The sequence below is a fragment of the Penicillium arizonense genome (genome assembly GCF_001773325.1).
Source record: "Penicillium arizonense strain CBS 141311 chromosome Unknown PENARI_contig013, whole genome shotgun sequence".
Lineage (NCBI taxonomy): Eukaryota > Fungi > Ascomycota > Eurotiomycetes > Eurotiales > Aspergillaceae > Penicillium > Penicillium arizonense.
Genome location: NW_019173290.1, coordinates 367008 through 393704, shown reverse-complemented (window position 1 = coordinate 393704; position 26697 = coordinate 367008). Strand labels below are relative to the sequence as shown.

The window sequence follows — 26697 nt, the reverse complement described above, 5'->3', positions numbered from 1 at the left end:
GATGCGTAAGAAGGTGTTCGTTAGCGAATGGTTCTCAGTGTGTTAAAATCTTGGGAGTTTTACCTATAGTTTCCCGAAGAGCCAACCAACGGACAATCATGTATGCTCCATTACTGGAGTCAAAAAGTACTAATTGATTCTTGTTTGTAAAATACCATTTTATTAGTATCAGATGGCTGAGTGACTTATCTGATTAGCCTGCTATATGCTTCTATAGCGCAGTCTCATGTCGTCGCGGCGCACTTAGGGCAAGTTTGATACTTCTGCCTCAGGCACACATGAATCAGTCTCGGACATATTTGTTTGTAACGTCAAGAAACAATACGTTCTGCGCATTTATTTGTTTCCTTGTATTTCTCTTCGGTCTCCAGATTTGCTGCTCAGCTTGTCTTACACGCTAGGCAGATATAAAGGTACCCTGCAGCTTATCCCAGCCAACCGATCTCAAAATCGACACTCACAACTACAGAAGCCAGGATTGGAGCTTGAGTCCGAATAGAGATCAACTATCAATTCATACGGTTACGTCAAAATACATCTCGGACACTACTGCCAGGCCGTATCGCGCCTACTGTAGATAAATTCAAGCCTTGTCTTAGTACAACAATGACGCCGTGGGCTCTACCTAGTCTAGCCCTACTATACATGAAATACCATGGCGAGATTTTACGTGTGTTTTGATGCCGCTACTCCACTCGCCTTGAGACACAACGACGCTGGAGATGCAACCTCGGGACAGAAGGTTGCCTTGTGTAACAGACATATATGCACAGCAACTCTCTAGGAAGCGAGCATCAGTCCACACAGACTGATTGTTTTTTGGTATAGGGACTTCGGGTATTTCTTTGTCTCTTTGTCTCCTTTTCCCCGTTGGCTTTTGTGTAACGGATCGCTCGATATATATCCATCCATGGACGAGTTACTACACACTCTGGTCTTGTTCCAGAAGACCGATCACTATTTTGGGATACGTACAGAATATACTTCAGTCCTCGGTAGAGGAAATATGACGCCACCAGTCTATTAATCTTGATCTATCATACATAAAGGGATCGCTGGTGGAAGACGACCTCATTTGAAAATGGTATTTGTCGCGCAGCAAAGCAGACGGAAAAACCAGAGCAAAAACGACGAAAAGAGAAAATGCACAGGAAAAAGCATAGCGAACAATAATTAGATGTATAAAGCACAATAACGTAGCAAAAAGACAGACAAAAGCAAGAACACAAAGATAAATAACCCATGACCAAATCCCGACCAGACAAAGACACTCGCATCAGGAGCCAGCATAACAAAGCAAAACCAACCCCTTTCCCATTCCGAACCCATCCATTGGTACCCAAGAAGATGAAAATCCCTAATCCCACGCTTCTCTATCTATCCCACGGATGCAGTTCCAGTTCCAGTCCCAGTCCCAGTTCCTCATCTGATCGTGTCCCAGTAAGCAATGCCATCCACGCGCCAGCAATCGACAAAGGAAAACATAAAAAGAGTTTGCAAGGGCAGTAAGCGGGTAGAGGATGACAACTGACAACCTGAAACAACAATGTGAAAAAGCGCAATAAATCCCAGATTCTGGAAACACGATCAGATAGTCCCGACTCCTTCCAGTTGTGCTGGATTCCCATCAATATCAATATAAGTACAAACGGATAAGAAAATGCATGAACACAAAAGGACAAACAAAGGAAATAAATGAAATTCGAGATTGTAAGGCTCTCGTGGGAATCAAGGGCTTATGCAATGAAGTAACAAAACAAAGGAAAAATGGGGTATGAACTTCAGCTGTGTTCAGCGCATTTGCTTTGTGTGCATCATACAGCTGTGGACCATGAGTGGTCGCCTCGAGGCTTCATTTCGTAGTTCTCAGGCTCGGTGCTGGTAGGACGGCGGATGGTAGAGTTGGGGAAGTACATGTGCGGCGGCATGGAGGTGGGGTATGCCGGGCCGCTCGGCTCGGGGTAGGTGAAGTCGTTGGCTGAGCCTGGGGAGGGCATGCTGCCATGCGAGGGAGATGCCCAGCCTAAACTGGTCATGTGGGGACTCCCGCTGACACTGTTGGGCCGGTGGTCGCTGTTGGCAGGCGGCTCCAGAGGCTGAGGCGGAGCATAAGGATGCGAGGTCATGGATGGCCGAGCATGAGGCGCACTACCGTAGCTGGAGAGCGAGGGAGATGTCGCAGTTGGGGAAGCCCGGGGGCTGGCTTGGGGGAAATCGCCGCGCACATGAGGCGGGATGGGACCGGTGCCCATGTAATAGTCGCCAGCGGAGCGGTGCATGTTCAGAGGAGGAAGTTCGCCACCTGGTGACATAGATGGGTGCTGCGCAGGGGAAGGTGTAGAGTGGATTGAGCCATGCTCGGAGAACATCCCTTCGCCGGGTCGACCACGGTCCTTGTTTTGGCGCAATTGGGCCTCGGTCTCAGCGGCGGCCTCTTCAATCGTACCGGTGTGGTGATTTTGGTGTCGAGTCAATGTCGTACGGCGCGTGAATGTCTTCTGACAGTTGGCGTACGGGCATTTATAGGGGCGCTTTCCGGAGTGAATTCGACGATGTCTTGCCAATGAGGACGAGTCACTGAAAGGCTGCATACTTGTTAGTTTCAACAGTCAATAACACTATAATTGATGATACACACCTTGCCACAACGCTCGCACATATGCGGCTTCTCTCCAGTGTGCACACGGGAATGCACTGTCAACGCGGAGCGCTGGATGAACTGCTTCCCACACCCAGGCCAATCGCAAGCGTGGGGTCTGACTCCGGTATGGATACGCTCTGTGAGATGTTAGCAGCCGTGATTGGATTGATTCGAAGATACATACCATGACGTGCAAGGTCGCTGCGCCGCGCGAATCCCTTGTTACAAGTCGAGCAATGAAAGGTCTTAGGTGGCGGATCAATGCCCGACCTCCCTTGAGGAACAGGTTCCTGCTGCATCTGTGGTTCGCCAGCGTATCCTGCAGGAGCATAGGCCATGTTTCGTGGAGTGGAGCCCGTGGGCTGTGCGTAGTAGAAGGAGTCGGCAAGCCCAGCGTCCATTTGCATGGGTGGGGGACCGTGGGGAGGGTATGCGTTGACAGGGTTGTCCGAGCCACCAGACTCGCTCTTCATCGTGGGCGATGCTCCGTGCAACTGTGCACTCTGCTGAAAGTACTGTTGTTGTAGCTGCGCTTCAGCGGCGGCTGCTGCAGCGGCGGAGTTTTTCCTGTTCAGGATGGTCGTGAAGTCCATGACCCGACCCAGGAAGTCGCCAAGTGACCGTAGTCAAGGACTGCTTTCGAAGACGTCCTTCAGCAGGCCTATAGGCTGGAAGCAAGCTGGTTTTTCCGCGGAATTCTCTTGTTCTTGATAATGATCCTGCGCGCGTAGGGATCGGTGATTCGAGGCTCGGATTTCTGGGTTTGGATTCGTCACAAGTCGCAAGCTCTGTCAAAGATACTAATAGTATGGTTAGAGTCGGAAACCCCTCATAAAACCTGACATAAACCGGGGAATCGAGCTCGGTGAGGACACCGTAAGGTCTGCGCGCGTGGGAAGGCGAGGCAAGAGAACTCACCCTGCGTCGGGATTACACGTTCTCCGAGAGATCTGGATTCTTTTCACAGTAGATCTATCAAACGCGATAGACGATCAGGGCCCGGTGGGTTGGAGCTTGAAGCTTGTCTGCGGGGATGATTTTCTCGCGAGGGGTGAGATTGAAAACAGTAGCCGGCTGGAGACGGAACGCGTGATCGGTGTGGGAACGGGAAGATATAGGTGTAGTATCGTCAATGTATTTTCTATTGGAAACAAAGATTATTAGCGTCCAAATTCCAGTGTCAGCTCGATTTTGCCATGCAGTTCTTGCTGTGCGCGATATAATATTATTCACAGAATGCGGAGAGGCGTCAAATAACCGGGATGTTGTGTATATCCAACACAAAGAGGCAGGAAAGACGAAAGACGTCATATCGCAGGAAAGGGAACATACCTTTGAAATTAACCGATAGAGTGAGAGAGAGAAAAGAGAGAATCAAGGTGCAGTAGGTGTGGGGGGGAAGGTCGGGAAGAAGTAGGAATGAAGTTGGGAGATTAAAGGAAGATAAAAAGTAGAAAAATAGAAAGGGGGGCCTGGTATTATTTAGGTGTGGTAGGTGCTATTTGCATACATTTATTCTGTATTATTCTATGTGTATTCGATTTCAAATATGATATCCCTATCCTTGTCAGATTCTCTATGTGTTTATATCTATATCCCATGTTCTCTGTTCAACATTCTATACATCACAACGCTGATGCCCAATCCGTGTATATCCCTTTTGGGCAATAGTCTAGTCCTCCTAGTCTGCCCCAGCGAAGCCCGCTAGAAGGAAAATTGGCACCAGAAGGCCCCCCGTCAGCACTGGCTCCACAACGTGCGCTTCTCCCCGTTCCTGTTACAGTGGATCGATGACGATCTGAATCAGATTTTCTTCCCCTAAACCTTCTAGTAAACAGTTGACTATGACGAAGTGAGGCTAAAATAGTGGATTCTAGCGAAAGGGGGAAATACTCGAGCCACCCCTGAAGCTAAGAGATGCAAAACAATAGAACAGTGGATTTTCCACTGCCGACTTTTGCGAATGAAGATAACAAAAAGAAAAGATTAGAAAGAGAAAAGACAGTGGCATTGAACTGCCATAGAAGGACACACAAGGACACAAACTGGACATGGTGCAAAAACCAAGTAACTTATACCCAAACATAGACTATCTCGATAGTTTGACCCAACTATTGTTAGCCCGGTCGAACGCTAAAATGGAAATTTGCAGTCCTTCTAGAAGGCTTCCAATGCATCCACACCCAGTGGCACACAGACAATTTCCCTCTATGCTATTGTAGGACCTCTGCGGTAATTACACGCCCCTTTTCCCGGGGACGCTACAAGACTCCGGCATCAGCCTCTCCAGTCTCCACCACGGCACGGCTCTGCCAAGCCTTCTCCTTACCTTCTAGCAGGCTTCCAGAAGGAAATCACCGAAGCCGTGGAGTGCCATTTTTGCCCGGCCCTCTTCCTGAACGGTGCGGAGCCTTACGAGCGCATCTTATGGATCAAGTCTACAGTATACTAGTGTGCAGTATACTGTTTATGAATCTTCACATTGAGATAATAACAAACCTGATATATGCCCAACCTGAGTTAAAATACTGTATGGCTGCAACAAAAAAGGGGGGTTGGGCACCAGTTACTCATTATCGCTATTATTATACTCCTTATTGCTCTCCATTGTCGTGATCGACTTTTTTGCCCCTACTGTAACCATATACTAACTCCATACATGTGCATACACCAACACCCCTGGCGACCCTGACGAAAGTGACGACACCTGCATCTGCTAGTTTTCTCGAAAACCGGTCCTGCGGGGGCTGGCGGAGATTATCTCCTACGAGGATCCCGTATACCGAAACGGTAATAGTAAAAAAGAATAAGTCATAAAAGCCTTGCGTCTCAGATGTGGCGTGTGGCCAATGACCAGCTTGGTGATTTGGATAATATTTAATTTTCTTGGTTTTGTGTAGGGGAAGTAAGAAGCTAACGCGGGTCAGGCCGCATATTGGACGCTCGACACGAGACTATTTCCACATGGTTGTGGCTGAGACGTGTCTTGCGATATCATGTCTCACACTAGTCTCCAATTTTCTATTAGTAGAACACCCCTAGCATGTCTGTTTGGGCTTAAAGGGTGGCTTGGTTTCTGACAAATTGGTACACGTACTATATACCTAGGTACCTACTATATGTTCTTTGAACCGTTAAATATACACTCATCTTTTTCAGGATGTGTTTACTGCTCTAGGCACGTGTAAACAAACATCACAAAATTCACGGTATGACTTGACCCATTTTTCTGCTCTGATGTCACGATTCTCCTGGGGAAAAATGCACTGGCCCACTGATGTGCCTAAGTCTTCACACCAGTGTACAGTAATTAGCAATACTAGCTTCGTCTCCGGCTTCTGCGACAAATACACACGATCGCCCTGACAATCCCCTATCCTTCCGCTTAGGTTTGAGCTAATGCACCTACAATGTACTTGCTCCACTAGAGTGGCTCAGCCAAGAGGAAGGTTACCATAGGATGTGGTGTATACAGTCCATGTGAAACAATCCTATACACACCTTCCTTTCTCTCCTATCCTCTCACTCTCCTGTCTTCTAGATCCTCTACAGAAGAAACGCCCAACAAACCCAAAATTGGGCAACAATGTTCTAGCCTTCCAGGCAGAACCCATTTCTTTGTTCATCTGTTCAACTGTACACATGTACACCTGCTCATCTTCCCTAGGATCTGTAACACACTTTTACTCCAGTCTTGCACTTGCACCGGCCGCAACTGCCCAACTCCACATCGCAAATCCCGTATATCACGTCCATCTCGATCGACGCCCAACGCCGATCGATCTTCAGGGGTTCCATAGGATCTCCGCTGGGGCTTGACTGAGTACACATTACGAATCAGGGACTGGTCACACAGGGGAGGGGCTTGAATACGGTAGTCTTTGGTGGATCTATAGTAGTCGGGAGGAGCGGGGTGACTTTTGCTTTCGGCCGGTGTGTGGGCGGATGATTCGGCGTTTCTACTCTTTCCGACTTCCGTATGCTTACGAGTTGAGGCTAGTCGGGGCAACGGTTTGCCTGCGGGAAAAGCGATGGCCAAGGTGATGTCACGGTGAAGCTATATGCTGTGCTGATCCGAAATAGTTGGATAGGATGTGCTATTACTGTTGTCCCCCGTGCCGTGTCTTGGATGTGTATAGGGGAGGGAGGTGGTGATGCCTTCTTGGTCCTGTAGACCTCCTGAGCCATGAGCCATGTGTTGTGGAACCTCGAGGGTTACTGGTGTTGATCGTGAAAGAGACGTAAATATCCCCTTTCTCTCCTTTCCAGTCTATCTGTGAATCTATAGTATCTTAATGGCTATGAAAGCATATTATAACAACTTGTACTGGACGGATCAAATCACTCGCGCTTTGTAGCTATCATTTATTGCCGAGTGGTAGACTGAAAATGCCAGTTGCTGTATAGTCTTTCCAGCCTAATACCTAAGCTCTATTGAGTATTCGCAGAGATGGGTTCCTTAAGCCCGTCTTAACCCTGTTTTGAGCATGGTTCCTTGAATCGCCATTACTGGGTATGTGGGGGACTTGCGTTCCATGATATCAGCTATCTCGTGCAGAGATGCTTCATCATATACTAGTCCTCTGGGAACCATGACAAGGGATTCACTAGACAGAAATAGAATGAACATGTCCTACATAAGAAAAGAGCCATGGTCACTACGGAGTATAATACAGAAGTCTTCGACATATAACACCGAAGCACAAACTTGTAAAACAAGCAACATAATTAATCTTAACAGTCAACTTGAGTCTAATCCAAAGTACCATGACGCATTATTGCCTCATCCCAGGGCATTCATTATACAGAGAAGACATAAAGTGTATCTCCGGTCTATAAACAACAAAACTCCATGCAAAATGAGTCCTTTATCAAGCGCCACATGTCTGGCGGGACCACCTGGGCCCAGATACATGAAAATGAGAGAGCCTGCTCAAGCCAAGCGAGCCCCGAGCATTCCAAACAACAAACTGCAAGCGACGAGCAAGCTGCCGGCAGTATGAGGCAAAAGAACCAAACCAAACATATTTATTTACCTCTCGCGCGCCATGACAGCTCCAAGATTTCATCGCCATACTTCGGATCGCGCATGATGTACCATTGCGTGACATGCTGGTCCTCAATGACGGCATCTTGTAGCTGGTAGCTCTTCTTGTCATCGTCTTTGCGGCGTAGAGGACCCAGTTCGTGCAGGTAGGCTTCGTCGCTGGCACCGTTATGCGAGTCCCAGGTTTGCTCCATGGCGAGATCGCCGGCCTCGGGATCGTAGTGGTATTTGATGACCGAGAAACCGTTTGTTAGGATCCAGCCGTCGCCGAAGTGCCATTGGCGGAGCAGACAACTGTCGCCGCAGAGCTCCGCGACCACGGCGAGTTTCGGCATGTCCGCATGGAACCAGGACTTCCAGTGGTGCACTGTGAGAGGTGGTTCGCGGCCGGACTCGAAGAATCCCGATGCGTCGTGCATCAGGTCTAGCTGGCGCAGACGGTGGTCCACGGTCAGACGGGTCTGGGTGTAAGTGTAGACACACATGGCGATGCGGCGATCACCTGTGAAGTCCATTTGGGAACATTCGTCATATACTCCGGCGAGTTGGGTCATGAGAGGTCGTGATAGGAAGACGCCTGCGCCTCCGAACCCGATCATTCCAAATGTCGCAATCTGCGGGATAGACTCTGACAGACCGCCGATATACATGGGTGTGGTGTGGTCGTATTTAGCCAAGGCGTCTACGAGCTTAGGCATGGATAGGAAGAAGGTATCGTCGTCGATGATGCAGCCCCACCGGGTGGACTCGCGGGCGTTCTCCTCTAGCAGAGGGATCAGGGCAAAGTATCGGCGGAGGTAGTCATCTTCTGACTCAGTGATGATGAGATTGATGCCCATGGCGTCAGCCTTGGTCTTAACCTCGCGGATAGCCTCGCCTCCTGTCTCATCGGGTTCGAGCAGGGCAAAGATGCGAGTTCGAGTGTATCCAGCCCAATGCTGGAAAGCGTTCAGGGAATCGTTCAATCTGCCCACACTGGTGGCGACTCCAAAATCGATATGGGATGCAATGGTCAACTTCGGAGGTCTAGGAACCTTCACCTCCATTGGAGCAGGAATTGAGCATCCATCCTGCGCGCCCTCTCCGCCCTTTGCGATCAAGAATGGCGCATCGAGTCTCTGTGTCATGGGCAGATGCTCATCCGTAATGTCCACCACAATTTCTCGGCGAGTATACTGGGCGAGTTTGAGCACATCCAGTCGAGAGAGCAGATCGGTATCGATTTCGCACTTGACGTCGGACGAGATTGTGATATTGGAGACGGTTGTCATGGGCAAGACGGGTGTCTCAACCGAAGGCCATAGCATGGCGACGAACCCTAGGACGACTAGGAATGCGACGCCAAATCGCAGAATCTTCTTCCACGCCCATGACGCCCCCGGGAAAGCTTCGTCTCGCGCGTTGACAAGCATCTTGTATGATTAGACCGTGTGGGTGTGTCAGCTCCTATCGCATTGCGGATACAAGAGAGATCTAGAGCACAACTAAGGGCCCACGGTCGCAGGCGAGGGTGAAGGAGTTGCCAGAAGCAATGAAGGTGAAGGAAAAGGAAGAAAGAGAGAAGAGACGGGAAAACCAGGGACGATCATAGTTCCATGGTTAATGGCGGCCAATTTTCTCAAGGGGCCAGAGGATGATCATGACGTGCAGGCCGCTGGCCGCTTCGTGGTGGAAGTCACGTGTAGTCTTCATGTTACAGTCTCTTTCTCTTTTCTGTCTTTTCTCTACTTTCAGGGATGTTACATATTCGGTTTCAACGACTCAGCCGGTTGAAATCCCATCACTATTATGAATTAGGGAGTATGGTGGGCATGTTCAACAGACACTGGACATAACTCGGTCCCCATGATTATCTTGAACCCTGCCGGTGCCAAGGCCTCTAACCAGCACTCCCTCTCTCTCACTCGCCGTTATGGCTTCCGAGCTCCACGTCCGCGCGTCGCCCGCCCCCATTGCCTTGTTGCCGCTGTCTGATCTCTTGCAGGCCAAGGCGCTACGCCCTACCCTACAGCCATCGGAACGAAGTTTTTCGTATTGGTTTGCGCCCATTCCGCAGACTTTTAAAGGCGCAAACTATTTACCCTTAGACATTCTTAAGGAGCTTGGACACGTTGTTTGTTTGAAACGTTATCTCTCAAGAGGATCCCTTTGCCGATCTGCCCCTGTCGATGACTGAATATTCTTCGCCCACTCCACACTGTCTTGATGGATTGGGGGTCTTTCTCCTCAGATTAAAGCTTAGTCAACCAGATACTTTCAGGGTCTTGATGCTCGCTACTACAGTACGCTGTACAGTACCTGGAGAGCCCATGGAAGATATCATCTATCCAAGTATGTCTAATCCGGTCTGCCGGATGTGTCAGGTGTACTCCGTGTACACGTACCGGACACAGCCCCAAAGATCACCGACTTGAGTGCGCTGATCAGAGACTTGGGGCTACTTCCGGAGTCTGTCTCATCAAAGTTAGAAACAGCCAATCCAGTAGTTCTCACCGGGGCTCTGCCTCACCTATAGCACATGCCCTAGTATATACTTAGACGGGCCGAGCAGTGATAGATCATGTCGGCATATGATCGGCTTCATTATGCCCTTGGGTGTCAGAAATGCACTTGTCATACAAGTAGATGTCTTGTTTCTCTCCGGAACCGGTAATGTGTCATTGCATGGTTGCTTTAGAGATCAGAGAAGTATAAAGCATAGTCATCCATTTAACCCTGAGATCAGAAAACTCTTCCCCGACTCAATGCACACCTCAATTACTGGAGTTGGGTTGACCTGAATTGGAAGGATTTAACCAGACTGTTTGCTGCCATTGCCACCAAATTTACCATGGTTTTATATTTCTGCTGTACAGTGATATATTTACAAAAGCGATCTGCACGGTATATAGCCAATCCAATAAAGGCAGGATATATTGATAAGCTCTGTTCCAACATATTCAAAGCTCACGTCTAAGAAAAACCTCATATGTTCAATGCCAATAACGTATTGAGTCCTCAACCCCATATCACGTGAGCTACGGTGGCTCACACGGCCAGAGATGCAGAGTTGCCCCAATGGGGAAAGAACAGTTCCGCACATTGGACTTTGATATCAGTTGACTCGGGGAATTTAGTGAACCGTGCCTTTCTGTATCTGAATAACCCCCATTCGACACTACCAGGTGTATTTGCCGTACTCAATTTTAATACCTCGCGAAACCCCGATCTTCCCCGCCATGGTTGCGCAATCGCTGGCTTCGCTGCTGCAGCGAGCATCGATTGACGACCACGAGGAAGTCCTCCAGTCGTGCAATGCAGTCCTCGCCAAGTCCAAGTCAGACCTGCAAGCGCAACACATGAAGGTTGTTGCTCTATTAAAACTCGACCGTTACGACGAGGCTCTCCGCACATTCGAGGCCGGAGGTGATGAGCTGAAGAAGAGCGCTGGGTTGGAATACGCTTATGCATCATACAAGTGTGGAAAGCTTGAGCAAGCTACGGAAGCTTTGACCCGTACGGCTTCTGGCCGTGGTGCTGATCATTTGGAGGCACAAGTGGTACGGTGTCCTATTCAGTGCTACTCGAGTACCAATGCTAATATATCTTTGCAACGATAGCGCTACCGTGCTGAAGAATTCCGACGTACTGCTGAGCTTTACGAACAACTCTTGCAAAATACGACATCCCACAGCCATGAGATCAATGACTTGAACATCAACTCGTGGGCCACCGATGCGCAACTACAGTGGAAAGGAGAGCCGGAATTCGTGCGCCATGATCGTCTGTCGAGGGAGGATTTGGAATCGTTCGAAACAACCTACAACGCAGCTTGCTTGAACATTGCGAAGGGAGCATTCAAGCAAGGCGAAGTATTGCTCAACCGTGCCCAAAGTCAGACCCCGCCATTATCTCTACAAGACGGAGCTCGAACTGACACTGCTAATAGATATCTGCCGAACATCGGAGGACCTTTCACCTGAGGATAAGGCTGCAGAGCTGCTGCCTATTTCTGTGCAGTACCTGTATGTTTTAATCCGACTTGGTAAGCTGGAAGAGGCCGAGGCAGTTCTCAAAGATATCTCCGTGGAAGAGTAAGTGGAAACATACTGGCGTACATCGGGCAGAAACTTACATCTAAATTATTAGCATCCCCGAGTTATCAACCAAGAAGATCGCCCGGAACAACATTGTCCTCGCCCGCCAGACTGTCGCAAACCCCTTCATCCTCTACAAGGCCCTCCACGAGACCCCAGATGCCACCGACAACGACCGGTTATTCGATTTCCAGGATCGTGATCTAGTCGGCAACGCTCATGCCACTGATCTCCTTGTCCAGAAATACGATGGAATCATCCGGTCTACATCCAAGGCACTGTCCAAGCGCCCATCGCCCTCAACCGATGCCACCACCAACCTTCTCTCCGTCTACAACGCCGCAGCTCACGCTCAAGGCCAGACAGGATCCAAGGCCCTAAACCAGATCCTTCCCCTGCTCGAGAGACGTCCCACAGACCTCGGCCTCCTTCTGACAGTAGTCCAGCTCTACGTCAACGGCGGCAACACCACCTCCGCCATCCAAGCAATGGAGCGCACCCTCCGCATCCTAGAGGAATCAATTTCCGAAGCCGACCAAAACGCCCGCTTCAACCCAGGCTTCCTCAGCGTCCTGGTCTCCCTGTACCAGCTCGAAGGCCGCAAGGTCCAAATCCGCACAACCCTAGCCCAAGCCGCCACCTACTGGCGCACAAAGCCCGAGCCCCCAGCGTCCCTCCTCCGCGCCGCAGCCGCCTCCCTCCTCCACTCGGAAGACCGCGCCGACCTCTCCACAGCAGGCGACCTTTTCCAAGAACTGCACAAGCAAAACCCGAACGATCGCCTCGCAATCGCCGGCTACGTCGCCTCCCAAGCAACCCTGGACTACTCGCAAATCGAATCCCAACTCAACGCCCTGCCCCAAGTCTCCGACCTAATTGCCGACATCGACATCTCCGCCCTGGAATCCGCCGGCGTCTCCCCCTCCGCCTCATCAGCCGCAGCAGCCGCCGCCGCCATCGCAGGTGCCCGCAAACGCACCGCTGGAGCCGACGACCGCGCCCACAAGCGCGTCCGCAAGTCCCGCCTGCCCAAGGACTTTGATCCTGCTAAGAAGGCTGACCCTGAGCGCTGGCTGCCTGTACGTGATCGCTCCTCTTACCGGCCTAAGGGTAAGAAGGGTAAGCAGCGTGCTGCGGCTTTGACGCAGGGTGGGGTTGTTGATGAGAAGGCCAATGAGGCTGCTAGTCAGCAGCAGAAGGCTGCTGCTGGTGGTGGTTCCAATGCGAAGAAGAATAAGAAGAAGGGGAAGAGGTGATTTAGTTCTTGTTTGTATGAGATGATTGTACTGCATTGTTAGCTCGGAATGTGTATAGCTTGTGATGTATGGATCTACATTACGTATCTTGTATCTTGCGTTCAGCAAGACTTTTGGGTGCTGAAAATCTTGCCTGTTCGGCATGTTAGATAACATAGATTACTACCTAGCCAACCCCTACTTTTCATTTAGGTCCATGAACAACGTCACACAAGTGGAGTGGAGATTAAATGTAGACTAGTCTTCTAAGACCTATATAAAAAAAACAACAGCTAGGAAACACAACTCGCCAGAAGCATGAGTATGAATGCAATTTCCCTTTTGATATCCAGCCCCAACGCCCATGAGAACACCTCAAACCAGAGCTCAACCAAGCGGAGTACGAATAGTACCACACTGCCGATTATAATGCTCAAATATCATAAGCAGCAACCGCAAATCCATAAAAGCATCCTCAGTAGTAGTCTTCGCAGCCGAGTCCCCACCAAGCAAATAAGAGTGCAATGCCATGAATTGACGCTCGTATGCCTCTTCGCAGGAACAGACCGTCTCAGTGCGCTTGATGCGTGGACGAAGAAGCTCATCCTCAGTCTGTTGGCGGTTTTCTTTGCCGTTGATACTGCCATTTCCCTGACCATTACCCACTCCCACCTCTTGCAGAGAGCCAGCCTCTTCAACAACAACACGTACAAAAGTCCCACTACTAATCTTTTCACCGGGTCGAGGGAAATCATACTCAACAGTGATGGTCTTGTCAGCACCATAAACCGTCAAATGGGCATCACAGCGCGGAACAGCGTCAATGCCTGCTTCATAGACGAGCGTGAATGGATGACCATCGGAGGAATTTGTGTAATGGAAGATGGCAGAATAGAACGGGTCTGTGATAGCGACGTTGGAGACTGCATCTGGGAAACCCAGTGACTCGCGCATCAGGGAGAGATCGTGGCAGCCCAGCATACCAAGGTAGCGACAGAACGCGATTCGGTCGGGTGTGAGGTCTTCGCCGAACACGTCTTCTAGTATCTTGGTGAATTTCTCCGGGCTGTTGAGCTGTTTCACGGTTGTCGCGGCGCTGGCCCCGTTGATGCCGCTTGGTGTTGAAGCTGGTGTTGCGATATTCATTCGACCGGCGATGTTGCGGCAGCGCGCGTATTGTATGCGGCCTAGATTGGCCAGCTCTTTCTTGAAGACTTCCGTGAAGCAAGGCGCGTATCGACGCGCACATCCGACGAAGACTTTCGGTGCGTCTGGGTTGTTGCTGTTGGTGTTGTTGTTAATGCTGCTACTGGATCGAGCAGCTTGGCCTTTTTTGGTTGCGTCGCGGATGCGGCGCAGACTTGGGATGCTCATTGCGAGTGGGGCTTCGACCATTACGTCTTTGCCGGATTCTAGAGCTGTTACGGTGTGTTGTTCGTGATATTCCACTGGGAGGAGGTTTAGGACTACGTCCACGTCTTTATGGAGTAGGACATCTTCGATGACGGTTGTACTGTGGGTTATGCCGAAGCGTGTTTGGCATTGTTTGACGACCTCTTCGCTGGGATCGTATATTATTGTGAGGGTGTAGTGGGTTCTGAGAGAACGTAGGACTGGGAGGTAGGCTTGGATGGCGCTCGTCGCGCCTAGGATGCCTAGGCGGAGGACGGTGTTGGTCATCTTGACAAGAGCCGAGAGGTTCGAAGTTCAGATCTGATGACGGGGAAGGGTGATCGATGATTGCTTTTGCTTTGTGTCCTTATGTGCCTGAGTGTGGCGAATGACCAGGATGGTTTAGCAAGCTATGTTGTAGCAAGCTTAGGAATTATGGCAATCAAAAGGAAGGTGAATACTGTCAAAAGCTGAATTTTAGGCAAGCGCGATGGCTAGTATTGTTCCAAGGAAGATTGAAGTGAGGTCAAACTGAGAAAGGAGGAAGCTGTGATGTATCAAGGGGAGCATGCCCTGTGACATCACCTACCATGGTCCAGGGTAGAGTCCAGTGGTTCAGCTGAGTTGTACCCCGGATCCAAGATATCAAGATCTGGGATACCTGGTATAGTTAGTTGCATATCGATCATAGCTATTTGTCGATCCTGTATAGGTTGGGGGTAGTTAATAGGTGGTTGTATGTAGATTGATCTGATGCAAGGGTTACTTTGTATCCATGTACCAGGCAACAGTGACAGGGATGTAGTAGATATTTCGTATACTCAAGGCATCTGAACTATATGAGGCTATGTAAGATGTAGATGTACGCAATAATCTTCAACCCACACCTTCTGGAAGCATCGCGGGTGGGGGTGTGGGCCTTTCAGGCATCGAGTAATCAGCCTTGTTCGAGCTTACTGTATGTCAAGGACACTGGATTAAATCAAATACATATTTTAACAATGATATACAGATATTACTATAGATAACCTTACCCGAAGCAAACAAGTCCTCTATGTGACTTCATGTGAGGTACCTACAGATACTTCTTCACCGGGTGGAATCACGCGGGCGGCCAAGTACCCAGAGGTACCACACGTATACAGCTCAGCCTCAAATAAGAGGGGCACTTATCCGACCTCAACGTCATTAACCCGGACCACCTGAGCAGGCGCTGACTTCTTTTACTTTTCAACTCCTCTTCCCCAACAATCATGGGTGTAAGTTTCTGAAACGAATACTGAACTGACAGCTCAATCTGACCCATCACTTTAGTTTGCACAGAAAATCGCTGCAAGCCAGAAGAATCAAATGCCAGGCACATACGGCGGAGCACCTCCTTCGGGATACACAGGAGGACCTCCTTCAGCGCTGCAGCCTGGACACGTAAGTATCTCCCGACGTCATGGAAAATTAGCTGACCCCACGCAGAGTCAACAATATCAGGCATATCCAGGCTCCCCTCCCCCTCAGGGCTCGGTAAGCAAGATTTCCTAGTATTTTGTGTTTATTTTTTCCTTTCTTCAACCTCTACATCCTCGGATTCGACCTCAAATCCACCATGTCGGGATATAACCAAGGATATGCTCCCTACGGCTCACACCAACAATACCAGTCTGCAAATGCTTCCTCCCCAGCTCCTGGATCCTACTCGAGGCCTCCTCCGCAGCCCACCTCTCCCTACCCCGCACAATCTCAGGGCTACGGGCGCCCGCCTCCACCTCCACCGCAAGGCCAGCCCGGTCAGCCCTATGCCTCCTCCGGCTCGCCTTACCCGGGACAGCCCTATGGACAACCTGGACAACCTGGACAACCTGGACAACCATACCCTGGACAACAACCATCCGGGCAACCCCAGTATCCTGGACAACAACAGTATCCCGGCCAGCAACCATACCCTGGACAACAGCCCTCTTATGTACAGTCGAACCCCAGTGCCCTATTGCTACTTGTTTTGTTTGCTTGATGTCGTCTTGCAATCGTCGTTTGAATGTTTCACCTGTTACGGGATCATGCTGACCAAAATAGAACCAAGCACCACCATATCCCACACAGGGAGCTCCGTACCCCGGAGGCCAAGCGCGCCCTGGATCCTCGCCTGCACCACCAGGCGGACCTCCCGGCCAGTATGGTGCTCCCGGCGGTCCTTCGCCCTCAGCCCCACCGGTTACGCAGCAGCAGGCTGCAGCATACAGACAGCTATTGATCAGCTGCATTCAAGAGAATAATCTCCAAAGCTTCTACCCCCCGGAGCGACTGGACCGACTTGTCCAGTCGCTTGCTGCTGAGGCACCGGGCAAGCTTGCTCGGTTGATCCACGAATGGGCCGTGCCCATGGAGGTTGCTACCGATGTCATGAAGCTCGCGTTGTACGATGTTATCCTTTACGTGGACGATAGTGGCTCCATTGAATTCGAAGAGAAGGGTCTCCGAAAGGATCAGTTGAGACAGATCCTGGGCATTGTCGCTACTGCGGCGTCGACCTTCGACCAGGATGGTATCTCCGTCCGCTTCATGAATTCCGCAGAGCAAGGCGATGGAATCCGTGATGCGGAGGACGTCAACCGCTTGGTGTCTCGCGTCCGCTTCTCCGGGCTCACTCCTCTGGGCACCAGCTTGAAGAGCAAGGTCGTTGACCCCATGGTGGTGGGACCGGCCCGCGCCAACCGCCTTGAGAAGCCTGTGCTTGTCATCACCATCACTGACGGACAGCCCGCCGGTGAACCTCACGGTGCTGTGGGCGATGTCATTCGTCATGCTGTCGAGGAGACATCGCGCACCCGTTACGGTCCTGGTGCCGTGTCCTTCCAGTTCTCGCAGGTGGGCACGGATTCGCGGGCTCGTGATTTCCTGTCTTCCCTCGATGAGGACCCTCACATTGGCCACTTGATCGACTGCACCTCCAGTAAGTTCCACCTAGTGTCCACGGTGGACCCAGCTAACGTGGCGTTCTAGACTTCGAAGTCGAGCAGGATGAGATGTCTCGTGCTAATCCACCAGTCCACTTGACCCGTGAACTTTGGGTATGTCTTTCTATCATACTGTTGATCGAAGCGCTATAACTAACTGTTTTTCTAGTGTGCCAAGCTGATGCTCGGTGCTATTGATTCCTCCTACGACACCAAGGACGAGCAAGAACACGAACGTCGTGGACCCCCACCTGCACCCGCAGGGCAATACGGAGGATACAACCAGCCTCCTCCCCAAAGCCAAGGTCCGCCTGCTTCGTACAACCCACCACCAGGTGCTCCTCCAGGTTACAACCCGCAATCTGGATACCCACAGGCGCCCCAGCAGGCACCCCAGCAACCCCCCTACCAGGCGTCCCGCGGTGCCTATGGACAGCAACAGCCGTACGTATATGCACCACAGCAGGGATCTGGATATCCGCCTTATGGCCAACCGCCACGCTATTAGTGGCACATGACGTCATAGGGCTTTTCTTTTGCCATGCGGCTGTGAGGGATCGGCGATGATATTCGATGATATTCAATGGATGGTTTTCTCCACGACTGGAGTTTGTAATCTCAACTCAATATGAAATTGTATTTGAACCAAACTCTTCAACAAAATGGATGTTAATCTTCCAGAACCCGTATCGGCCCCGCCAAGACCCTTATAGTGAAGAGCGATCTCGGAGGAAGGGCCACGCGTTCGGGGTTTTCCTAAGGCAGAGAGGCCTGGGCACTGGCTTTGTGTATGTGCGGTTGTATCTGTGTCAGCTGTAAGATGTTTAACGTTGGTACAAAGTTGCCACTAAACTCAGTTTCGGGACTTTGACGCACTCGGGGTGGAATGTGAGATAGCCAATAGCGGCCACAACCAAGTATACTACTGGATTCAGCCTATGTTCGCCCATGGATGCAGAACAATTAGCCACTTGGAGCCCTGGAGAACCGGCTATTCTTAAACCGTTGCGTGGTCTGGGGGCTGTGCCTGGCGTATGTCAGGGCTATCGGTTGCATCCATTGAGTGTTGCCTGAACTTTCTCTCCACCGTACCAGAAATGCCTTTTATGGGGGTTTGTTTTAGATTTTATTAGATTTCAAAACTCGCCTTAAAACTCCAATTTTCTTGCCTCTCTGCCTATCAAATCCTATCCTTGCTCCATGACACTCTTCTAGACATGAGCCACTAGACCGTTTTGGGTATATACCGGATCCGTGTTGCCCCCAGGTCTCTTGGTCTTCGACTCTACGCACTCTCTGTTTCTTCTGCACACTTGAACACTCATTGATTACATCCATTATTATTCCTTGCGTCGGAGCATCTCTCGTTTGAGCTCGATCCTCGCAATAGAGAACCCTCGTTTGCTTTGCGACAGGGAAAACTTGCCATACCCTGCAAAGAGAAGAATGAGTGACAGCGTGATTGGACTCAGTTCGACCGAATACACCAGCCCCAATTATATCTGAGCAAGAGACGGACGAGAAAGGACACAGTCGGATCAGAGGACGAAAAATTCAAGCGATCGTCGGGGTCTGTCCCGCGCAGACACTGCGAGGAATTCCAGCCTTTCGTCATGTCCCACCACGACGAGCCAGCCGACAACGAGGGCTCCCGACCGGAGCAGATCACTCAGACCAACGACGCCCTCCGCCGCCCTTCCCTTGTTTCGTCGCGAACACTCTCCGACTCTGGACGCCGCATCTCCTCACAACATGTCCGCTTCTCAACCGACCTCGACCGCCCCTCGGCCGAGGAACAAAGACAGACAAACTGGGACCGCCGTCCCCATTCCCGTGGCTTGACTATTGATACAGCGCTGGCGCCTCCGTCTGCTCGACCCGCTGGTCGCTCGCCTACATCGCCTCTTTCGCCTAATACCCAAACCCAAACCGCAAACGCGAATGCGACCCTTTCCCCCATTTCGCCGTCGAGTCCTGAGTCTGCCGGTCGGTCTCGTTCGCGAAACCGTGGCTATTCGCTGCGTCGCACCATCTTTAATAAGACTATTCACTCGAATACGGAGCAGGATGATCTTGCCCTGGCTGAGCTGGGCGAGGCCAAGGAGCCTGCTGCGGAGGTGGCTTCAACTCCGGCTGCGGCTATCGAACGGTCTAGCTCCGATGAGAAGAATGCGTTGAGTTTCGCACCGACGGCGACGCTGGATTCGCAGCATAAGGAGGAGGTTTCAACATATGTCTCTTCTGAGCCTTCTGAGAAGGCTTTCAAGGGTCAGTTTTCTGTGCCTATGGCACGCCAAAAATGGGTTGGGAAAAAGGCTGCTGTTGAGCTGCGCATTCAGGAAGTTTTGACTTCTGTTCAGAAGTTCATTCTGCGTATCAAAGATATCCCACCTACGAGGGATGGACGTCACCTTGATTTGAACCCTTCTGAGGTTGGTACCATGATCGACGAGCGCACCAACAAGCCTTATATTAGCAATTCGATTCGCTCGAGTCGGTACAGCCTGTGGAGTTTCTTCCCTCGTCAGCTGTTCGCTCAGTTTACCAAGGTGGCCAATTTCTACTTCTTGGTTGTTGCCATTTTGCAGATGATTCCCGGTCTGAGTACGACTGGAACATACACCACCATCGTTCCGCTTTTGATCTTCGTTGGTATCTCTATGGGTAAGGAGGGTTTTGATGATTGGCGCCGATATCGTCTCGACAAGGAAGAGAATAACCGGGACGCTTTCGTGCTCCGTCCGGGTCATGGTACGATTGCGGATGGTGCTTCCGTTACCAGCAATGCTCAGGATTGGGCATTGATCAAGTGGAAGGATATCCGTGTTGGCGATGTTATCAAGCTTGAGCGCGATCAGCCGATCCCTGCTGATATTGCTCTCCTTCATGCCAGTGGACCTAATGGTGTGGCCTACATTGAGACTATGGCTCTTGATGGAGAGACCAATTTGAAGAATAAGCAGCCTTGCCAGCCTGTTTCAAAGCTGTGCTCGACGGTCGAGGATATCACCAACATCAACAACTCGCTACACTTCGTTGTTGAGGACCCCAACTTGGATCTCTATAAATTTGATGGACATGTCACCGTCAATGCTCAAGAGAAGCTACCCTTGACCAACAACGAGATCGTATATCGTGGCAGTATCATTCGGAACACTGACCGCGCCCTTGGTATGGTCATTTACACCGGTGAAGAGTGCAAGATCCGCATGAATGCCAACAAGAACCCGCGTATTAAGAGGCCTGCACTCCAGGATAAGGTCAACCGTGTTGTCATGTTGATTGTAGTCCTGGTTGTTATTCTGGCTGTTGTCTGCACGGTGGCCTACAAATACTGGTCGCAAAACGTGGAGAGCAAATCCTGGTACCTCTCCAACGCCAGTGTCCAGTACGGCCCTATCTTCACCTCATTCCTGATCATGTTCAATACCATGATTCCCATCTCACTGTATGTCAGTATGGAAATCGTGAAGGTTGCGCAGATGCTGCTTTTGAATGATATCGATATGTACGACCCCGAAACCAACACACCCCTCGAAGCCCGCACTTCCACTATCAACGAAGAGCTCGGTCAAGTCAGCTACATCTTCTCCGACAAGACTGGTACCCTGACAAACAACTCGATGCGCTTCCGTAAGATGAGTGTGGCCGGAACCGCCTGGCTGCACGACGCCGATCTTCAAGAGGAAGCTGCCCGCGAAGGAGACCACACCAAGTTGATTCACAAGAAGCGAAGCGCCAAGGGAAAGAAGGCGATGGGCCGCAAGTCCAACGTCTCGGAGATGCAGATGGGTCCCCGCCCATCGAATGTCTCTGGTGCGCTTGATGCGGTCCGCCAGCCTGGTCGTTCCGCCGTTGCCCACCGTACCGAGGAGATGATTGACTATATACAACGCAAACCATACACGATCTTTGCCCGCAAGGCCAAGCTTTTCATCCTGTCCATGGCCCTCTGTCACACTTGCATTCCTGAGGAAGATGAGCATGGTGTTACCACTTTCCAGGCTTCCTCGCCGGACGAGCTAGCCCTTGTCCTCGCCGCTCAGGAAATGGGATATCTCGTGATGGACCGCCAGTCGAACAGCTTGACTATTCGCACGCAACCCAATGGCCCGGATGAAGCTACCAGCGACGAAGTCTACGAGATCATGGACGTGATCGAGTTCTCAAGCACGCGCAAGCGCATGTCCGTCGTCGTCCGCATGCCCGATCGCCGTATCTGCCTGTTCTGCAAAGGCGCTGATACCACGCTGATGCGTCTACTGAAGCAAGCTGCGCTTGCACAGGAGAAAGCGAACGAGATTGAGCGACGTGCGAGTAGGCGCAAGGCCGCTGAGGCGACGCAGGTTATTCGACGCAACAGCGAACATCATAGTCGGAAGAACAGTGGAGTCCGCAGCAGCATGACCCGGCCTAGTTTCACGCGTCGACGCTCTTCAATCACTGGTCAGAATGGTTCGACTCTTCGGGCTAGTATTGATGTCTGGCTCCGGGATCGGGAGACTGATGGTGGAATTCTGAATAAGGAGGTTGATAGTGAGTACTACAGCCCTCGGCCTTCGGCGCAGTTAAGTCGACAGTCTGCTGCGATCTCTGATTCTGGGAGCTCTACCAATGGCGAGGATGAAGAGGATCTTGTTGAGGAGGCACTTGTTGTTAACGAGACTGCCATTTTCGAGCGCTGTTTCCAGCATTTGAATGACTTTGCCACTGATGGTCTACGGACTCTTCTATATGGGCATCGGTTCTTAGATGAAACTACCTACACAACCTGGAAGACTGCATACAATGAGGCGTGCACTAGCATTGTCGACCGACAGGAAAAGATTGAGCAGGTCGGCGAGCAGATCGAGCAGCAGCTCGAACTCACTGGCGCCACTGCCATCGAGGATAAGCTCCAGAAGGGTGTCCCCGAGGCCATTGATAAGCTTCGACGAGCCAACATCAAGATGTGGATGTTGACCGGTGACAAGCGCGAGACTGCCATTAACGTTGGCCACTCGTGTCGTCTTGTCAAGGAGTACTCCACCCTCACCATCTTGGATCAAGAGATTGGCGATGTTGAACAGAGCATCATCCATCTTATTGGGGAGATTACTCATGGCCGTGTGGCCCACTCAGTTGTGGTAGTTGATGGCCAGACGCTGTCATCCATCGAGGCAGATGAGCTTGTTCGCGAGCGGTTCTTCCAGTTGGCTGTCAAGACTGATTCTGTCATCTGCTGCCGAGCCAGCCCCAAGCAGAAGGCCTTCCTGGTGAAATCAATCCGTAAGCATCTCAACGACTCGATCACCCTCGCTATCGGTGATGGCGCCAATGATATTGCTATGATCCAAGAAGCACATGTTGGTATTGGAATCACTGGCAAGGAAGGATTGCAGGCAGCTCGTATTTCGGATTACTCGATTGCACAGTTCCGCTTCCTTCTCAAACTGCTTCTGGTGCACGGGCGCTGGAACTACATGCGTGCTTGCAAGTACACGCTTGGCACCTTCTGGAAGGAAATGTTGTTCTACCTCACTCAGGCGTTGTACCAGCGCTGGAACGGCTACACCGGCACGAGTTTGTACGAGCCGTGGAGTTTGAGTATGTTCAACACTCTGTTCACCTCGTTGGCAGTCATCTTCCTCGGAATTTTCACCAAAGACCTATCAGCATCAACCTTGCTCGCCGTGCCCGAACTCTACACCAAGGGCCAAAGGCACGGCGGATTCAATATCTGGCTCTACCTCGGCTGGTCATTCATGGCAACCTGCGAAGCAGTCATCATTTTCTTCACGATGTACGGCCTCTTCGGCATGGCAAGCGTCAACCCAAGCGACAACGATACCTTCACACTCGGCCTCCTGACCTTCTCCTCCTGTATCGTGGTAATAAACCTAAAACTGCAAGCTCTGGAAGTCCACAACAAAACCTACCTCTCCCTAATTGTGATCATAATCTCCGTCGGCGGCTGGTTCCTTTGGGACATAATCCTCGACCAACAATACACAATGTCCTCCGGCAAAGGCGTCTACTACGTACCCCACAACTTCCTCCAACACGCCGGCCACAACCTCCTCTTCTGGACTGTCCTCCTCCTCACAGTGGCAGCAGTCCTCCTCTTCGAATTCACCGTCAGCACCCTGCGCGCCCTCTTCTTCCCAACAGACGTCGACCTCTTCCAAGAATACGAACAAGACCTCGACATCCGCAAGCGTTTCGAAGAAGCTGCTGCCTCAGAACTCCAGCAGGGCTGGAATCGCGGAACGAAGAAATCTAGCTTCGAGATTGCGCGTGAGAATGCAGAGTCTGAGGCCCTTGAGCGGGAGCGTGAACGTCAAGTTGCCGAGTTGCTTGCTAGACCGCGTGTTATGCCGGATTCGAAGCCTGCTACCCAGGAGTTCGAGTTGGATGGGTACACCAGTGCTAGTGGGTCTGCGAGTCATAATGGCAGTGTGCCTAGTCGCACGGCTCCGATTGCTCAAGAGGTTGGGACTCAGGGTGTTCCTGAGCGAGGTCACGGACCTGACACTGCTTCTCCTGATGGTGGCACTGGTCGTCGTCGCTCTGTCGAAATCCAGGAGCTTTTCAGTAAAGGTTTTGGTACTGTCCGGAAAGGCCAACTCAAGTGATGATCGTGGTTGGAATTGTCCTTGCTTCGATTTGTACATGTATACCCGTGTGGCTGTTTGTTTCCCTCTTTGCTTTTGCTTTTTGCCTTCGAAAATATTCATTCTCTCATAGCGTTTGCGTTGTTTCCCCGATTTGCACACACATTCCCACGTCTACCATTCCATTCCCTCATCATACGATCCCTCCCCTCACTCTCTCTCACTCCCAAAAAAAGAGGGTATCAAAAGGCGTTGGGTTTTTGCATGTTGCTTGTTTGGCATGTTGTTTCGGTTCTTGGTTCCGGTCTTTCCTTGTATATCTGTTCGGTTCTGCACAGTCGCTGACAGATTAAGATACCCATACCCCGACTCTTGTTGGTAGTCTGGCTTTTTTTTCTTTTTTTTTTTGAGATTGTTTCTTGTTGCATACGTGTGACATACATTTGCGTTTCAGGTCGTTATTACGTATATAGTTTACAGTGACCTTTTGGTTCTATTTTTGACGCCTGTCTATACTACTTTGCCTCTTTAGACATAATCAACGAGAAAAGGATTTTCACAATTTGCTCTTGCATCTAGGCTTGAGAGCTAGGGTAATAATTTTTAGATGTTTGACTGTGTTGAGGTTGTGACTAATCTCATTTCTTTGTGCTTTATATCAATTGCAATATCCATACAAGTATAGCGTCATCTTGCCAGTCAGGGCTCGACTTGTCAGAGTTTGGTCTCTATAGCCACCGGGAGCAGACACGTATAAACCAATGAAGCGAGAGAGGGAACGCAGTTAGAGAGCCACCAACCATCTTCCTATGCAAATTATTGACCATGACGAGGCCTAATATTCAAGGCAGACATAGAAGTAAGTTAACTAAAGTTAGTCCAGTTAGTGGATTCTACAGGAAGAAGTCAACATAAGCTCATTCCAGAAAAGAAAACAAGCAGTCCACCAACGCATGAGACGTACTAGTAAAAGACGCTGCAATTGGCGCAATAACCCACGCAGACAGGGCCCTCTGGAAAGGACCCCATAGGCGCAGCATAATCCACAAAACAATTAAATCTTCAAGGAGTCACTATCGAGCTAATATGTTCCGGCCTCCAAGGCTGAAACGGGGTAAATTGCACATAATTTGTACTCCGTAAAGAAACAGTGACATTCAATACCAGAACAATACGCCTAGAGGTAGCAATGGGACCCGCAGATTTTGCAGGTCCTCATGGAAATGATCCGATAGAGCGTCGGATCTGCGAGACAAGATAGAAGGTGGAGGCTGATTTGGCTCGATGGGGCAAAGACTGTACAGAATTCCGTACTGAGACATACATGGAGTGAGGGATGCACGGAAGTAAATTTGGTCCTTGCATTGCATGGCCCTATGCCTTTCTTGTGGATTTGCAGCAGTTTGTTGATATCCTTGAAGTACGGTATATAGGATCTGGTGGCGGACATGGGTAGAGCTCAGGAACTGATACCCGGGACATGTATGTGAGCATAAGGAAATCTATCCCTGTCTTACAGTATGGTGGAACACCCCTTATTACCTTCCTTACGATACTAGCTTATTGATATCGTAATACATGTGTTGAGATATAGCAGTGGTACTTATATCAGGAAGGTTAAAACAGAAAACCCACCACGTTTCACGCTATGGTAAGCACGCAAGAGGAACAAGTAATTTAAATACAATCATAGATTTCTAAGAAATAGCACGGCTACTGGCCACAGTCATAGTCCCCAGTTCGAATCCCAATTCTAAGCCATATGGACCTAACGTAAAACGGTTAGAAGCCGAACCAGAGCAGCAGACACAGGAACGAAACACCTACATCTCATATCCAGGACACCAATTCAAATCGAAAGCAATATATCATTACAGCAGTCCAATGACAACGTCACCGTAAAGCTTAGCGTCGAGGTCGAGACGGACCTTGGCGTGCAGGTTGAGGTGGATCTTGATCTGCAAGCTGTTCTTCTCCTCTTTACCGGGTGTGCCGGCAGTCACGCCGGGGACTTGCATTCCATCGTTGGGGAGGAGTTCCTTAGTGGGCTCGCCGGCGGTGCCGAGGATATTGTCGTCGTCACGGGCCTGGCGGTTGCCGGTGATGGGGCTGTGTGGGAGCGGAGGGAAGTCAGTTTCACTTAAGCCCATGGGAAGGGTATCGGTTGGAGATTGGGTGGTTTCCGGTGGCTGATCGTGGTTTGGGGGGTCGATTGGGGGTGGAGGTTGGTTGTTCTTTGGCTTTTTGGACTTTTTTGTTGCCTTGTTTGCCATTGTGTGTGCTTTTGTATAAGAGAGGGAGTGGATTGGGTGTTATGGGAAGGGATTAAGTGGGAAGAGGATCATTTGGAATGGGATGGGGGTTTTGGATTGAAGTAAAGGGAGTTAGATATACCTGGCAGACATTGTGGTTTTAAGGGACGGGGGCTTAGGGTTGACGTGAGGTTGGAGATTGAGCGGAGAAGAAGACAGGGGACTAGAAGAAATACTCTGAGGACAGCCAGACGAGACAGTAAAAAATATATAGGCCGCTGGGGCCATGAAATATCTGTTTATTTGACAGAACAATCTATCTAGGTTCCACTTCGCTGTGCTATGATAACATAGCTGAATGAGCTCGAGGATCTGCAAACCTCCTCACTCTCACCTTGAGTCTGTGCCGTGAATACCTGCATGCATCAATTGTTTAGCTGCAGAAAAGATGATGCAATTTATGGAGTAGAAGTGGACTTGTTCAACCCCTAGTGCCATCTACTCCCCACAGTG

The 26697-nt window shown here is 50.5% G+C and overlaps 7 protein-coding genes across 7 annotated transcripts; 3 read left to right on the top strand and 4 right to left on the bottom strand.

Moving 5' to 3' along the window:
* Positions 1-1814: 1814 nt before the first annotated feature.
* On the bottom strand, positions 1815-3234 carry PENARI_c013G10892 (putative C2H2 finger domain protein; the record flags this gene model as incomplete). The annotated part of the gene is made up of 3 exons (XM_022633350.1): positions 1815-2585; positions 2639-2778; positions 2826-3234. 3 exons carry the CDS (start codon positions 3232-3234, stop codon positions 1815-1817), a joined length of 1320 nt encoding a protein of 439 aa, XP_022486949.1.
* Positions 3235-7669: 4435 nt separating this feature from the next.
* Positions 7670-9100, bottom strand: PENARI_c013G07033 (glycosyltransferase family 31 protein; the record flags this gene model as incomplete). The annotated part of the gene is made up of 1 exon (XM_022633259.1): positions 7670-9100. One exon carries the CDS (start codon positions 9098-9100, stop codon positions 7670-7672), a length of 1431 nt encoding a protein of 476 aa, XP_022486776.1.
* A 1806-nt stretch (positions 9101-10906) lies between these two features.
* PENARI_c013G04854 (signal recognition particle subunit SRP72) lies at positions 10907-13020 on the top strand (the record flags this gene model as incomplete). Its single annotated transcript, XM_022633199.1, has 4 exons — positions 10907-11227; positions 11288-11561; positions 11617-11761; positions 11817-13020. The coding sequence occupies 4 exons, from the start codon at positions 10907-10909 to the stop codon at positions 13018-13020; spliced, it is 1944 nt and encodes a 647-aa protein (XP_022487020.1).
* A 366-nt stretch (positions 13021-13386) lies between these two features.
* PENARI_c013G10817 (Gfo/Idh/MocA family protein) lies at positions 13387-14679 on the bottom strand (the record flags this gene model as incomplete). The annotated part of the gene is made up of 1 exon (XM_022633347.1): positions 13387-14679. One exon carries the CDS (start codon positions 14677-14679, stop codon positions 13387-13389), a length of 1293 nt encoding a protein of 430 aa, XP_022486804.1.
* Positions 14680-15644: 965 nt separating this feature from the next.
* On the top strand, positions 15645-17847 carry rfeF (uncharacterized protein; the record flags this gene model as incomplete). Its single annotated transcript, XM_022633343.1, has 7 exons — positions 15645-15650; positions 15706-15816; positions 15862-15909; positions 16011-16364; positions 16459-17335; positions 17386-17453; positions 17509-17847. The coding sequence occupies 7 exons, from the start codon at positions 15645-15647 to the stop codon at positions 17845-17847; spliced, it is 1803 nt and encodes a 600-aa protein (XP_022486830.1).
* A 1105-nt stretch (positions 17848-18952) lies between these two features.
* Positions 18953-23953, top strand: PENARI_c013G03551 (aminophospholipid-translocating P4-type ATPase DNF3; the record flags this gene model as incomplete). Its single annotated transcript, XM_022633171.1, has 1 exon — positions 18953-23953. The coding sequence occupies one exon, from the start codon at positions 18953-18955 to the stop codon at positions 23951-23953; it is 5001 nt and encodes a 1666-aa protein (XP_022486811.1).
* A 1850-nt stretch (positions 23954-25803) lies between these two features.
* PENARI_c013G05050 (uncharacterized protein) lies at positions 25804-26205 on the bottom strand (the record flags this gene model as incomplete). Its single annotated transcript, XM_022633202.1, has 1 exon — positions 25804-26205. One exon carries the CDS (start codon positions 26203-26205, stop codon positions 25804-25806), a length of 402 nt encoding a protein of 133 aa, XP_022486956.1.
* Positions 26206-26697: the final 492 nt, after the last annotated feature.